This window comes from Pelobates fuscus, chromosome 3 (assembly GCF_036172605.1).
Source record: "Pelobates fuscus isolate aPelFus1 chromosome 3, aPelFus1.pri, whole genome shotgun sequence".
In the NCBI taxonomy this organism is placed as follows: Eukaryota; Metazoa; Chordata; class Amphibia; order Anura; family Pelobatidae; genus Pelobates; species Pelobates fuscus.
In genome coordinates this window covers 346,564,064-346,580,608 of record NC_086319.1, presented here as the reverse complement: position 1 = coordinate 346,580,608, position 16,545 = coordinate 346,564,064, and the positions used below count along the sequence as shown (strand labels likewise).

The 16,545-nt window shown below is 36.2% G+C and overlaps 1 protein-coding gene across 5 annotated transcripts in view; it reads left to right on the top strand.

Moving 5' to 3' along the window:
• APBA2 (amyloid beta precursor protein binding family A member 2) overlaps positions 1-16,545 on the top strand; it is a 431,382-nt gene that overhangs the window by 352,289 nt on the left and 62,548 nt on the right. For all 5 annotated transcript variants that reach the window (XM_063449151.1, XM_063449150.1, XM_063449148.1 and 2 more), the window contains 4 exons: positions 1,805-1,990; positions 11,174-11,353; positions 11,440-11,652; positions 13,176-13,295. In XM_063449151.1, the coding sequence (XP_063305221.1) occupies positions 1,805-1,990; positions 11,174-11,353; positions 11,440-11,652; positions 13,176-13,295 (699 nt within the window). The remainder of the gene's footprint in view (positions 1-1,804; positions 1,991-11,173; positions 11,354-11,439; positions 11,653-13,175; positions 13,296-16,545) is intronic.

Sequence of the window (16,545 nt, the reverse complement as noted above, 5' to 3'; positions counted from 1 at the left end):
CTGCTCCCACCTAATCACTGTGCCCCTGCTCCCCCCCACCTACCCACTGTGCCTCTGCTCCCCCTTACCTACCCACTAGGCTCCTGCTCCCACCTAACCACAGTGCCCCTGCTCCCCCCCACCTACCCACTGTGCCCCTGCTCCTCCCACCTACCCACTGGGCTCCTGCTCCCACCTACCCACTGTGCCCCTGCTCCCCCTTACCTACCCACTGTGCCCCTGGGACTGTGTGCAGCACAAATATCACACACATATATGACACAATACAACCATTACAAATATTACACACAACCTACACGCCTATCGCACACAGACACCACGCACACTACATAATATTATTATGCACCTGGTAGAGGCGCCGACCAGATTCTTAGCATACTGAATCACCAGAGATCATCATGCCCCCCCTCCCTGCAAGGTAACAGGGAAGGGGGAATACATTTTTGTTTTTAAATATAAAATATATAAACATAACAAATATTGACACACACTACACATGGATGATGGGGTATGACTGGCGGGGGGGGGGAGGCTGTGATGAATTTTCGCACAGGGTGCCTAAAGGCCTAAGGCCGGCCCTGGCCTACTTCTGTTGCACAGTGGTGCAGTTCTGATGTTAACATTCTCAGTGAAGGTGCTGTCAGCAGTGGACAGGGGTCATCAGGGGCACAATGGCCAGTCTGCAGCTACACAGCCCCATACGCAGCATGGATTCACATCAGCTTTAATTGTTTTTTTTTTTAAGTTGGGGTTGACCATGATAGGAAGGGTAATATTAACCAAAAACATTGTTCACTGTTTCATTAAAACACTGTTTTTTGGTTGGAGCAACCCTTCAAAGGTATTTTACTTTTTTTTTTTTTAATGGAGGGGGCAGTATTTAAAGAGAACAAATACACAGTAAATATATGTGTGTGAATATATATATATAATATTTTAAATTGTAAGCTGTACCCTGTGGCTAAGGAAATTTTTAATGTAAGATAAGAGGCACAATATGTCTATAATGTTTAACCCCTTAAGGACATGACATGTCCCTTTTATTCCAGAAGTTTGGTCCTTAAGGGGTTAAAGTAGGGGTTTATGTAATACACTGAGTTGTGATGAGAGGACGTCTGACATGTGTAATAGTCAAGTTGGTAAAATACAATATAAGCACTACAGTTTGCTGTAACGGCTATGTTACCTTGTGTGCCCCGGTGCTGCCCACACTTTAATATCAAACTATTTAGGAATACTTTCATACTTCTCTCAATCTTCCCAGTGACCAGAGACCACCCTTTTGTCAGCCACATTGCTAAAGAATGAACACTTATGTACAATTCTAATTAATTCCATCCAACCTGGACAGCACTGATTGCCTAAACATACTGTGGTTGGTTTTACCTGGAAGGCATAGATTGACTAAAAATAATCTAGCTGGGTTACATTGCTTAGAGGTTCTAATCAAAGGTTCTCAAACTATGTCTCCTCTCCCCCCCCCCCCTCCCCAGATGTTGATGGTCTACAAGTCCCAGAATTCTTTGACTGGAAAGATGACCAGAGAATCATGGGAGTTATATTTCAGAAACATCTGGGTGGCTGTAGTTTGAGATGCCGGCCATTGACAAACATATATGTCAGATATGTGATCTCTAGGTTCCAATTTTTGGGGATAGTCCTGACGTAATTAGTTCCATTGACTGAGTTTATAAATATTACAAGATTAAAACTTTTAGAAATGTGTTAGTTTAGCTCTACTGTTTCTATTGCTTTCTATTTGTGCATTGACTAATGTTTGCTTGGTCTTACTCTTCACGTCTAGGAGACAATGATGGACCACGCACTGCGAACAATCTCGTACATTGCAGACATTGGCAACATCGTTGTTTTAATGGCACGACGCCGTATGCCAAGATCTGCTTCACAGGACTGTATAGAGACAACGCCTGGTGCACATGAGGGGAAGAAGCAGTATAAAATGATCTGCCATGTTTTCGAATCGGAAGACGTAAGTTTGGGATTAGTGCAAATGGTCAAATATTTTATTCTACTACAATGTTTTTAAAAAGTTATTTTCTGTGAATTGATTTGCAATGAAAATGGAATATGCCAATTAAATGAGAATTAGCTTAGACTAAAAATAATAATTGGCTAATAAGCAAAATTGCTGCTTCTCTGTGATACTTCCTTAAAGGGATACATTAAACAACTTTATCTTAATGAAGCAGTTTTGGTGTGTGTATAACATGCCACTGCAATCTCACTGCTCAATTCCCTGCCATTTAGGAGTTGTCACTATTTTTTCTGTCTATGCAGTCATAGCCACACCTCTCCTGGCTGTGACTCACAGCCTGCATTAAAAAAATGGTTTATTTTAAATCAGATGTTAACTAGCTTTAGAAGTGTTTATCTCCTAGCAATCTATTAACATTTCAGGAGATAATAGATTCTAAACTAAATAGAATTTGCAATAAATTGTGATTTATATTATATATTTATTAAATATAGAGTATACAAATATAGATTTTGTTTTACTGCTTCTCCTTTTTCACTTCTCACTTGATCTGTGAATAAAATCAACATTTAGTGGCTGTCCCCTTACCATCGATCTTTTTTTCCCCCCGTGAATCATCTCTTTTTTTGGTGCCACTGGAGAAACTCACAGTTACAAAACAAACAAAACTGTCAGTCAATTGTTAGTTTTGTTTGTTTTGTGAAATGCCCTTTGGTGCTTTGGAGTTACGGAATTCGGGCGACCCGCCGATCTCCCACATTTCACAAGAATTGCAACTTATTTGAAACCAAATGCTTAAGTCTTAACCATCATTTCTATATGCAGAATAGAATAAGTTATCAGATCTTTCATACTAATCCTAAATATATATATTTTTGTGTGTATTTTGTTTACTGGGATTTACTGCCTTCAGTGCTATGTTCCCATTTAGACACTGGAAGATTTAAAAAATTCAAGATGCTCAGTTCCTCACAGTCTCTTTGATAAATCTCTTAATGTTTTATTTCTTGAATGAAACAAAAGAGAGCAAGCTCCGTAGCTTACATTGAACAAAAGTATATTCAGGAGTTAATCAGAAAACCAAACAGCTATTTTGTTTTTATTCAAATTTCACAAATGTAAATTAATGATTTAAAAGATAGGATATGCAATCTTGCAACGTAGCGAAATAAATTAATGGAAGTCTTTTTCACCTTCGTAATTGGTGCTAAGTGCCTTAAACACAGTTCGTTAAACAAATGAAAACGTTTTCCATTCAAGCTAATTTTTCTAATATTGCAAAGATTTCATTTATAACATTGTATTTTATTGTACATACTAATTAAAAAGATGTATAAAAAAAGACAGTATTACAAGTGCAAGTGGAAGTATGAATAGTTTATATGATTTGAACATGTTTTTGCTTCTGAAAATCCCTGCACTGTTTTGAAAATGTATTAAATTGACACTCCAGGCACTAAAACAACTTAATCTCAATGAAGATGTTATGGTGCCAGTAGGCCCCAGGAGGCACTCTACATCAAGGGGTTAAACCATTTTCAGAGTTGCCTCCATCGCTGGTTCACTCCTCCTCTGGTGGCATCTGGTTTCAGAATTTTCTCTTACAAAAATCATGATCAGCTGATGCTCTCAGCTAATCAGTGGCTTCCCATTCACTAAACTGGCTTGCAAAGATATGTACCAATAATAAAACATGCAACGTTTGATGGTCCCACCACTGATGATCTATAAAATACAGACACTTATGCTAAGATATTACTTATTGGTCATACACTAGAATACACTCCACAATTGTTCCCCAGTAGGTTTGGCATTCTGGCCTGATCGACTGTGCTATTGCTGTAAATGATACATGCCTCAGGCACTCATAGGTTGATAGGCTTTCATTCTGAGCAGTGTAGGATTAATCAAAAAGCAATCTTAGCTAGATACAGTAGCAAGCTAAACCTAGTCTTACTCTAGAATCAATGACCCAAGCTATTCCCTACTCCCACACAGACACAGCAAGGGAAAAACACACGGGATCACTGCTTTCACATTGATATCACCCTGTTTCAACCATTTGTTATATTCTGATAAATATTTTACCTTTCTTCAACCACATTGAAGCATCATATATGATTTATTTCCCCAAATGCATGACTCATTTCAGAGTTAAAAAAAGGGAATTTCAGGCCACAAATGAAACATGTATTCCTAAGTAGCAATGCTGCCATAAAGACCACTATATATATTCAGGGATTCAGTTACCCCATATGGTGTAAAATTGAAAACTGTATTTTTATTGTTTGTATGCTTCTCCCTAATCTGTATTTTGTATTTATTTCAGAGTACATTTGTAGGTCTCTTGTGATTTCTTTGCAATCCCCATCATAGTGAATAAGGCCCTCATTTCTCAGCTCATTTAATTAATAGCCTACTTCACCTATAGTGCGCTAAACTATGAGGCATAGTGTTTCAGTAGGTGTATGGCAATATGACATAATTTTCATAATCAATACAATTTCAAGTTTATATATTAGTTGCCTTATGAGCTTTCAGTGTTTCCTATCAATAAAGATAGCAATGTTGGATTTATGAATGAATAAATAATGTTACACAGAAGCTTTGTTATTCAGTATTACATTATTCATAATAGAATTTATGGGCTGAAAACACACTTAGCCATCCCTTGGCCTGTCTGGGGAAAATGTAAATTCAATTCAAATTGGGAAAACTTTATTATTTGTGGTTTGTAAGGATAGTCGTCATTATTATTCCTACAGCATGTGACATTCACAGTGCAGACTGGGGCACTTAACATGCACACGCTGATTTTCATCTGTGGTTCAGAGTATTCTGTTTTTTCTGAATAGGTCTGGTGAACCTCTTAAAAGAGGTGCACGTAGGTCTATTCTGTACCGTATTAATAAGGATGTTGAGAACCAAAAGATGAGAATACAATTTTTTTTACAGCCTAATACAACCATGTCTACATAGCAAACTTGTTTGACTGAATAATTTTATCTAAGTATCAACCCTAATTAAAGGAGGATTTAAATGTGTCCATGGGTCAGGCATTTGTTTCTATAGGACAAATGTAAGCGGTATTCAAGCCTTAATACATTACATTTTACAACATTTCTGAGCGTCTCCCAGTGAACCTCATGACGTTCTATAACCTCAGGCACAATCTGAAAATGAGGAAAGCTGAAAGTATCCACATTCCTTAGGAGATTACTTCATATAATTGAGCATCGCCTAATTAATTAGAAAGGGAACAGAAAGTGTGTCGCCAAGATAAAAATCTCTGCTTTTATAAAATCCTACTTGCACGATTTTATTTCAGAAAAGTTTTTTTGTTGTTGTTGTTTTTTTTTGTTTTTTTTTTTAAGAGATTGGTGCTGCATTTTTACTTAGACAACAGAAATTTAGTCTACATTAAATATGGATGCAGAACCATTGATCACTCAGAGATCCACAACATCCTGCAGAAGACTATATTCATTGTGATAAATTCCCTCTAATCCAGCAAGATACAAACACTGCAACATACCAATTATATTTTCACTCTTAGAATAAAATGCATTTACATAGCCTTCAGTCACAAAATGTGTTATGTGGAGATAATCTCTACACCCCTAGGGAAGCAACAGCTACTGTGTTTCTTTGTCATAAAAGGAAACAAACTGCTTCTAGCAGGATAATACAGTTTTCTCGAATTGTTTGCAAATCCTGCCACAGCCGTGGCTTATGGGGCTATAAAAGTTAATTGGATGCTCATGTACTTTTCTCTATGCATGAAAGTAAATACATATTGACATTGGGATTACCTGGGTTAAATAAGCATTTTCCTTTAGGAAATCTCTCTGTAGACACAGTGATGATAGAATACAAAGACAAAGTACAAAACAGAATATAAACTATGGAGTCCCAGAACGAAAAAGGTTAACAGATCTGTAATAAGAAAATTCATCGGCCAGTTTCAATTTGAAAACTACTTAACCTTGAGGTCTCTGCCAAAATTGACTTTCTCTGTTTTTTTTTATTTATTTATTTTTGCAAGATTTATAAAAATTCAACTGAGGCTATAAAAGGTTGCATCTTAAAAATCAATAACCCTAATGATTATACAGGAAACAGTTTTACGATCTTAGATTATAGGATTGAAAAATAAAGCTCAGCTTGTTAAGAAAGATTTTGCCCTATTTTATTTAATCAAGATATCAATATCCATTTTCCTTTGTACCCTGTGATTCTCAGAATCTACCATTTTTTTGCAGAGGTCTCTGACTTAATAAACCAATTTAAAGTTAACTAATCCTTTAAGTATACTAAGGGTTCATAATAGACCAACATACCTAAACTATTGTAACATTGCAATTTTACATCAAAATTAAATGATTAAAATATATTATTATTTTTACTTAATCTTTTATTATTCCTACGTACAAAAAAATACAAAAGAAAAAAAACACATACATACATAAATAAAAAATGGGTGGGTGTTTTGGATAGATCTATATGCATGTGTGTATATGTTTATTTAAAAATAAAAACAAATTGTCACCGAGACAGATAATGTGCTACATTAGTACTTGCACATAGTACTTTTTATTTTGACCAGTATCTTGAATGAGAGCATTTTTACCCACATCCCTTTATGTGAAAATTATATTATTTTGTGTCCCTTTGTCTTTTTATACAAGTACCTATAGGACTGTACTACCTTTTATGCTAAGTTGAAATAAAGGGAAACTCTAGGACCCAGATCCACTACAGCTTAATGTAGTGGTTCTGGGGCAAAGAGCAGGTCCCTATAAAAGCTCAGCAGTGCAAACACTGCTTTTTCTGAGGAAAGGTGGTTGTGATGGAATACCCACAAGTAACTGGGTTACTACCACCTAGGTTGTCCCTTCCCTTAGTGTAAAATGTCCAGTGTGATTAAGCTATCCTGCAGAATGTACCGCTCTCTCATCCAAGCACGAGCCGGTACTTAGGGAAAGGTAATAATTTATGGATTTTACTGAGGAAAAGCACTGGAATTTATGTCCAGACCCCCAGCATGGGGTTTCCATTCAGCATAACACAAGCCTGCCCAAGCATCTCTGTGTCTAGGAAATAATTGAGTAAGATCTCGGTTAAACTCATTATCTCCCAGATATAGAGAACGCAATAGAGAAATCACCCAAGAACACACATCATTTAATAGAGCACCCCCACATGTTATATATTCCCGGAAAGGTATTTCTGGACCACCCATTCTGTCCAAAAAGTGACCGGATCAGATGTGGCTAGCCCAAGTTAGATGGAAGTCCAAAGTTCAGTGGGACACAGCTAGTCTCTGATCTGGCGCAGAGTTCCAGAGTGCTGAGTTCCTCAGTCAACTACACAGTGCTTACCATGGGAACATGGAGCTCCTCCAAGTCTTTGGTTTCCGTCGATGCATCGCCACCCCCTCTGTTAATTCTCTAAAAAGAGCCCTGTTTGATTGTCCTGGGACCGAGAGTGTTCTGGTTGACTTTCAGCAGACCATGACTACTCCGTGATCCGCTTTAGAGTTCCAGGAGAGTTCACGGTTGTCTCCTGGTGCACTGTACCTCAGCGGCCCCCTGGCTCACAAAAGGTGACTCTGAGATGGCAAGAAAGGGGCGCTGGGCTAGGAGGTACTGGCTGGAGAATTAGTCCATAGTGATAACAGTCTTTTGAGAGGGGGGTGGAGATTTGAGGAGCCATGCACTCGGGTAGGTGACCAGAGGGTCTATCACAGTGGTGTTTACATTGCTACCTCAGGCAGCACGTGGACAGCCACATAACTTCCAACATTGGGTATAGAGCTAGTACGGGTGGGCTGGCCTTCAGGGGGATTTGCCATAATACAACTTGTGTCACTGATGAGGCCTTTAAAGGGTGAGCCTGCCTGAAAAGTGGGCAGACCTGCCACGTGGGCAGACCTGCCACGTGCATGGGCATGTCAGCCTGGCATCACACAAGCTGCTAAAGTGCTCTTGCATGGTGTTAATGCCTACTGTACTTCTAATGTGTTTTATACCCCACCTCCTATAGACTGTAATCTTGTTTGAGCAGGGCCCTCTTCAACCCTTCATTTCTGTAAGTTTTCTTGTAATTGTCCTATTGCAATATAAATCGCAATAATAATAATAATAATAATACACTGAATAAGCGTATCTAATGATGCTCTCATGTCTTAAAACAACAAATATAGACTTCCTGAGGCTGGAATTTGAGAGGCCTGTGGCTAATGGAGGCACTCATTGCATGAGGTCCTGTAAATATTGTGCCAATTAATCTCTATGAGGAGATGCTGTTTTGGTGTAGTATGCCAATTGCTGTGCAGTCTTCCACTGCTTCAATATAGGAAAGTATGGGATTGGCTGAGATGCTCAGTATTGATAATCTCAGTAAGCGGAGGTGGCGTGACCAATGCAAGACTGGCGCACACATGGACTAAAGCTAAGTAAATATATTTACTTACTTCTAGGGGTCCCTATAATTTAAAAAGTTGCAATAATGCTCTATTCCTAACATTAGAATGTTCCTTTAATGTGAATGATGTATATAGCAGCATTTTGGTGTACTATGGGTTAAACGTTTTTTAAATCTTTTTCTAACAGTGACCCAATTATATACAATACTTTAGCTTGCTGAACATCCTTCACTGTAAAATAGCTCAGTGACCAATTCTTCAACTGTTATATAAAATATGCTAATTTGATTTCTGCAAAATGAATAAATCAGTCTTCCCAGTTGAGGGGTCTCCATTTCCCAGGGGAAGACAGTATCTATTTATTGTAAAGCTATTATCATTTTAAAAGGATGTGTTTGTTCCAGCAGGTGAGGTGGAAAATGATTGAGGGGTTAAAGAGACAATATAGTCACAAACATAACTTTAGCTTAATGGATCAGTTTTTGTGTATCTATCATGCCTCTGAGGTCTCACTGCTCAATCATCTGCCCTTTAAGGGTCAAATCAATTTTGTTTCTGTTTATGCAGTCCACGCCACACCTGCATGAAGAAAAGATGGTTTCATATTCAATCAGATGTTCACTTACTTTAGAAGTTTTTATCTCCTGCTCTGTAAATTTAACTTTAATCACATACAACAGGCTCCTGCTGGGTCTAAGAAGCTCTTAACAGAGTATGAGATAATAAATTCTGAATTAAACAGAATTTGCACTGAAGGAAGTGTAAACATAAGCTCACACTTTACAGGAAGTGTTTAGGAAAACTGTGCCCATTATTTGCAGGGAGGGTAACATGGGCTGCATAGACAAAGTGATGTATCTCCTAAATGGCAGAGAAGTGAGCAGTGAGACTGAAGGGGCATGATCTATATACCAAAACTTCATTATTAAGCTAAAGTTGCATTAGTGACTATAGTGTCCCTTTAAGAAGTGCTGGGTTAGACAGATACATTGTTATTTCTCTTGCAAAATAAATAGGTTTCTTTGAAGATACGGTCCATCAGAAATAAGTTACAGAATAAAAAACCCTGATCCCATATTCTTTCTGCTTTCTATAACCGTGACAGCAAAGGAATAAATTGAGATGCATGTATCATTACAGCATGCACTGCGGGTTTTAAGGTCCACGGGTCTAACATTTTGTGCTTTTTCATTGATGACATTTTAGTATACTGACAATTTTTCAACTTGTAGTACATGTACGTAATAAGTTGCTTATAACACTACTAGAGGTCGCTGTAATCTGCCCAGAAGGAATAAACTAGACACTGCTCAAAATCTTTACAAAATCTGTCATGTCTATCTATCTATCTGTCTATCTACCCATCTATCTACCCATCTATCTGTCTGTCTGTCTATCTATCCGTCTGTCTGTCTGTGTGTCTGTCTATCGCTATGTAGCACTGTATGTTATGATGGTCTTCTAAATGATTTCTAATATTTATTTTTATTTAACAATGTTATTCATCACAAATTTTAAATAAAATCCAAATTGCAATAAGTAGGTCGAAAAATCCCTGCTTTTGAAACATTATCTAACAAAGTTCTAATAACAGCTTGGATACATTAGATATTTGTTAGAGCTTGGTTATATTATATTTGTTGGAATAAATCTTCTAAAATTTTGTCAGAATTTATTTGGAATAAATCTTCTAAAATTTAGAGTTCAGAGAATAATCCTGTCAGTTTCACTACAGCGGGTATAATATAATACCTTAAGTCCTGAAATCGTGTCTGTGCCTACGTGTTTTTCGTTTCAATCATTGAGGTTCAACAGAGAATAACAATGTCAAATTGAACAATCGGAAAACTTGCAACTTTTATAAACTGTTTTTATCTGTTAAATTGCTATCGGCACAGGCTATTGAAACTGAGAGAATAAAAAAAAAGAAAAATAGGAGCAAAATAGCATAGTGTGTCCTGAGAACAGAGTACCAAATCTAAAACACATAATAGAGTTGTGGTTAAAGTTTTTATTTACATTAAAATATTTATTAGCCATTCTTTAAAAAAATTAAAACTCATTGTTAACATATTTTCTCTACATAGAATATCGAAATACTTAGAAGTAAATACTACTTTCTAATGGCTAGTAATTTACTTTACAATGAAACAAGTAATTCAGTGCAATGACTAGGTACTTGTATTTATGCAACTAGTTATCTGCACATCATGATAGTATTGATCCAGGCTCATGCTTTGACATAGACCCAAAGCAGCCACTGTGCAAATGTCCAATTTGTTCCCTATTTATCCCACAAGCCTCTTGTTATGTTTTCCAATTGTTGTTATTTATTAATTACTTCAAATTCACTGCTAGTATTTATTTAAACTAATCCTTTGTGTGTAGAACCTTCATATCTAGATAAGCAACACTCCAATCACACGGGAATTATAATTCAGTATTTCACAAGGGTTATATAATCCATAGCAGGTTCTGTGTATATATATATATATGTATATGTAAATTATGTATATGTAAATTATAGGTAAATTAAACTTATGCTCATCAAACTTTCAGTTCCAGTCTAGCTTTGCTCGGGTTACATATTTCAATTTCGTTAGGGGTGGATGGCCAATGAGGCTATGGAGCAGTGCCATCTAGTGGCTATACAATATGTTTAAATCATACGATACACTGAGTAACTCCTGTTCACCATTTGTACATTTTTCATAAAGCATCATATTTCAACAATGATCTTATATTTACAGGCACAGCTTATTGCACAGTCCATTGGCCAAGCGTTTAGCGTAGCCTATCAAGAATTTTTAAGAGCCAATGGCATCAACCCGGAAGACCTCAGTCAAAAAGAATACAGCGACATCATCAATACCCAAGAAATGTATAATGATGACCTCATACATTTTTCTAACTCTGAGAACTGCAAAGAGGTAAGTTCTTTGGAAGAGTAAATAAATAACGACTTTATTTCATTTATTTTTTTCTGAATGTGCCTTATCTGTATTTGGCATTACAGTTGCAGGTGGAAAAGCTGAAAGGTGAAATTTTAGGAGTCGTTATTGTGGAGTCTGGGTGGGGCTCTATTCTTCCCACTGTTATTTTGGCTAACATGATGAATGGAGGGCCAGCTGCTCGCTCTGGAAAACTAAGCATTGGTGACCAGATAATGTCCATAAATGGAACAAGTCTGGTTGGACTCCCTCTAGCAACATGTCAAGGAATCATTAAGGTATGTACTGCCCTCATGTGTAAACAAATCAAGATAAAGTCTGTGCAGCATATGAAAAAACATACAGGGTTATTCACTAATGGGAAAATTGTTGTGAAAGGGAATTTCAAATTAAAGGTCAAAATAACTAAACTAAAAGCAGAACTGACTATTTTGGTCTAAATTCTGAAATTCATTTTGTATTCCTGGTCATTCTCACTTTAGTAATTAACCCTGTCAGTATATTAGATATTACTAATTAAAATTGTTTTAGTAATATTTCAATTCTAGTCAACATTAATTGACCAATGAGTCAAGAACTAGCACTATAAAGATATTTATCTGCTACAGCAAGATCACATTGAACTTCCTAACAGACTGAGAGAAGACCACAAACAAAATCAAAGTAAAAAAAAAGAAACAGAAAAAAACGGAAAGAGATCACACTGTTAGAGTAAAGCAAGCAGGGCAGGGAGGTTGAATCTGGGATATAACATACAATTAATTAAAATTAAAAAGCTAAACAATTGTCAAACATTGGTCAACAATTATTATTTCTTAAACCCCCGATATATCAACTCTTAAAGTGTGTCCCATTCAAAGCCGAACACAGCTAAATAAATATTAATATCAATCTTGAAGGTTATTTGCCTTTTGAGATTATTTGATAGCTAGATGAAGACACCATGAGTGATGTTACAATGTTTCCGTAACGTGATTTGACACTGTACAAAAACCTTGCATGATGAACTGATTTCAAATCTGTATTCATCAGTCCATAAGGACTTCTTCCAATATTCAGTAGTCCACTGGCTGTGCTTCATGGCCCAGGCAAGCCTTCTTCTCAGGCAAGCATCAGCTTTCTTATTGACATTCAACCTGTCAAACATGTAGCTCAAAGTCTTCTCATCACAGTTGAAAGTGAGACTTGCTTTCTTTGACCAGCGTTAAGTTGTGCTTGAACCTATTGTCCGATTAGCCACCTGTAAAGCAAGCTGTTGACTCTAGGAATTTTTCTGATTTTTTTCAGATTTTATTCTGGCTTTGGGTCTGCTAGACCTCATCCTTTCCTAGAAATAATAGACTGTACTTACTAATGTCTTGTGTGTCAGACTCCTAATAACTATCTCTCTACCTTTACTAAATTTCCCCTAATTAACATATCATCTTAATAAATCAATTAACAGCCACGAAGTCATATAATAAATCAGGCCTATACGAATTTTTTTTTATTAAAGTGAAGAAATGGGAAGCTGGTATACACAAATTGAACTGTTTGCAAACAAAATAACATTTACAAGACTTTAGAAGCTATTGTCTATTTTACTTTCAGAACAGGATGCATGCTCGGAATAATGCATGAAAAAGAAAGTGGTTCCATTTAAAACAGTTTCTGTTCTTTCACGATGTATAAGCATTCATATTTTATACATTTTCATTTTATTGTTTTTCGTAAAACTGTCAATGCCAATTTGTTCGTTTTAGAGCATTCTCAAAGTCGAAATGTGTCTAGTTTAGTGTTTCATTATTTAATATTTCTACAGGGCCTTAAGAATCAAACACAATTGAAGCTGAACATTGTTAGTTGTCCCCCAGTCACCACAGTCCTCATCAAAAGACCCGACTTGAAGTATCAGCTGGGATTTAGTGTCCAGAATGGAATAGTAAGTAAATAATGTATGGGGCATATTCTTCAACTGTTTCTAATATACACAGTGAGTAAATCAACAACAATAATAGAGTTCTGGAATGTTTTAAATATGTTTTTTCTAGTGGGATAGTATGTATCTTTATTTTGGGTAAAAGCCACTGAATTAGTCTTGTGATCACAGACTTGTAAGCTTTTATCTAGTTTTAAAAGTGAATTAGATCTTATTCAAGTATAGTATTGAAACTATTAGATATACATTCTCTGTTAAAGAATATATATGTTTTTTTCTGGTTTTCTTGTATTTCAAAACCTAAGTTGTAAAAAAAAAACTCTCTTGGCCATTTCGTTAGTTTGACCACATTGATCTTAGTTTTTCAGTTTGTTTAATTGGTTCGCTGAGATTCATGTTCTGTTGAATGAATGCCAAAACAAGTAATTTACTGAACACTAAATTGTTCTTGGTCGAAAACCAAATTTTTGAAACAATAGTTGATTTTGAAAAAAATATCCAACTTTGCTATAGTAACTTTTTGGCTATATTAGCCTCAATTTTACAGTTTGGTTTTTAATTCAACACGATTTTGTGTCTTTAGTAAATAAACTACCAACTAGGTTATTACTAGATCTAATATTGGTGAATTCTCTAACTCAGGTCTAATCATGACTTGGCTATTTCACTCACAGTTTTGCCATTTGGAGTTAATTAGGAGTTTACAGGGTTATTCAAAAAAGTGAGAATTCAAAGTGAAATCAAAGTAAATTTCAAAGTTAAGGTCAAAGTAGCCAAACTGGAAAAAGTCTCTAATTCAGGTATGCTTCCAGTTTGGCTACAATGGCCATAAATTTTAAATTTACTTGAAATCCACTTAGAATTTTCACTTTAGTGAATTATTTTGTAGTGAATATCTCCAGTAACTAAAGAGGCAAAAATGTCTATTTGGTTACCTTTTATGTAGCCCATTTGGTTTGTGTGTAGAACGGTTGGTACTATATAAACAAATAATTATTAGAACTGAAAAATGTCCTACATTGAGAGTTATGGAATTGGGACATGGATTGGCAGTCCTGTTTGAAAATGGCAGGTATGCCCACTGAAGGGGTGGGTCAGCCAGCCACGAAGCACGCCAGTCTGACTGATAGTCTCTCTAGTTTGGCCCCAACACAGCATATAATACAGCTCGCCCTACAGTGACCTATTGCCCGTTGTGCAGCGCATGCACACCTGGAGACAGTTCTCTGAGGTTACCAATTGAAGGACACCAGAAAACAAAACTCAGACAATGGGACAGGATCCTGAAATAAAGACTATCCCGCTGAAAGCAGGAGATTTGGGAGGCCTGTAAATGCGTTATCCCAATAACTTCATTATCATAAGTAATTAAGTAAATCATAAGCAATTATGAGAAAACAGGGTTTATTAACACAATGCAGAATTGTAGTGAATTAAAAAAAACAACTAATTGCAACATTCAGGCTAGGCGAAAATTGTAGCTATAGAAGTTATAGAATTTATCCAAATCATCTATTTTAACTCACATTTGTAATATTTTTTCTGAACTCATGATAATTTAATGTTTAGCGAATAAATATCTAAAAGAATATAAAAGGCTGACCAACCACAAAATGGACACAACGCCTTTCTCAAATTGTGTTTTCATAAAGTTCTACTCTATGGGAATGTCTATTATTTTTCTTTTCAATTTTTCAATTTGTGTCTCTAGCTCACGTTGGAGAATTTCAGACTCATTTTATTTATCCTGCAGTTTGCAATCCTTTTGTGTATTGATGACAGGTAGTTTTCTGCAAACCATGTATTTTATTTACATTCCATTAAAAGCATTTTGCAGACATACTCGTAAAAATTCAATATTTCCTCTTTCACATGCAAATAGGAATGAATGTAATAATAGGCATACTGTAATGGAAGCCTAATTATAAAATCAATAACATAAATAAGGATGATCATGTAATTAGCAGTTATAAAAGCTTCTCAATAGGTGGTTTGACAACTCATGACAACAGTATGAGTCATGCGGCTACAATAACTAGAATACCCAGGAGTTCTCCGGATTTCAAGAACTTTTCCTAAAACCCACAGATGTTAATTGTCATTTTATGAATAAATCTGTAACTATTCTCTCTTTAAAAATGCAGATAATTTTCAGTAGTTTTAAGGGAGTATTGGTGACATTCTATGTCTGATACTGTTTGGCAGATATTGACTTTCCTGTCTGGGTTACTGAGTTTGTATGTTACTGTTTTCTACAATTAAATGTTGTTTGTGCCAGTAATGTAGTCGTTAATGACTAATATATGCTGGAAGTAATGGTTTTCCAGAAAAGAAGATCTTGGGGACTGGGGAGGTCAGCCTTTCATAACGTATAGCATATTTTACATTTCATATATGTGGCATTTTTACTGTGCAATATTTCCATTAATGGCAATACAAGTTTACAATTATTATTATTATTGATATCTATAAAACGCCAACATGCTCCACAGCATTGTACAACTGTGGAAAAAAAAAATATTATTGTGTTCTAAGGAACCTGTTGTGAGCTGAGATCTAGAATTTACAGCTTTTATACCAAGTACGTAGCAAGCTAGCCTGTGAGCTTACAATCTAAAGGTTATAATAGAGGGTTAAGACAAAGGTAACAGGGCAAGTACCATATTATGGATGGAAAGGGGAGCTTTAAGTAGCATTAACAACAGCGTTTAAGATATAAACTGATTGAGGGGGTTATTGGATAAAATGGCAAGCACTTGAAGAGGTGTGCTATAAAGTAAGCAAAGTAAAAATAGAAATCCAGCGCACTCACTTATCAACTAAACAGCTACTTTGATGCTGACAGATTTGACTAGTGTTATTAAAAACACCTAATCTAGGCAAAAAATAATGGGGGTTTAGTTACATTATATGATCATACATTGCATAAGCCTGCCACAAACGTCAATGTACCCCATCTTTGGCAGGTCCTACTCTCACTTCCAACTGTCTACTAAATGAGCTACTCACTTGGGGAAATCCTTCCATCTCGAGTTCTCTGCAGTACAAGGCTAAAGTAAGCAAAGAACAGGCTGGGCAAGAAGAGATGAATCTGGGAAAGATAGCATGCTTTTATTTAGGGATGGGTGTGATGTAAGCCATGTAGAAAGGAATGAATGAAAAGAGGCATTTAGGTGAAAGGATGTGCTACTAGGAGTATTGACAAAAAAAGTGGGAAGGATCTACATGCAGCACAACACGAATACAAAATTTC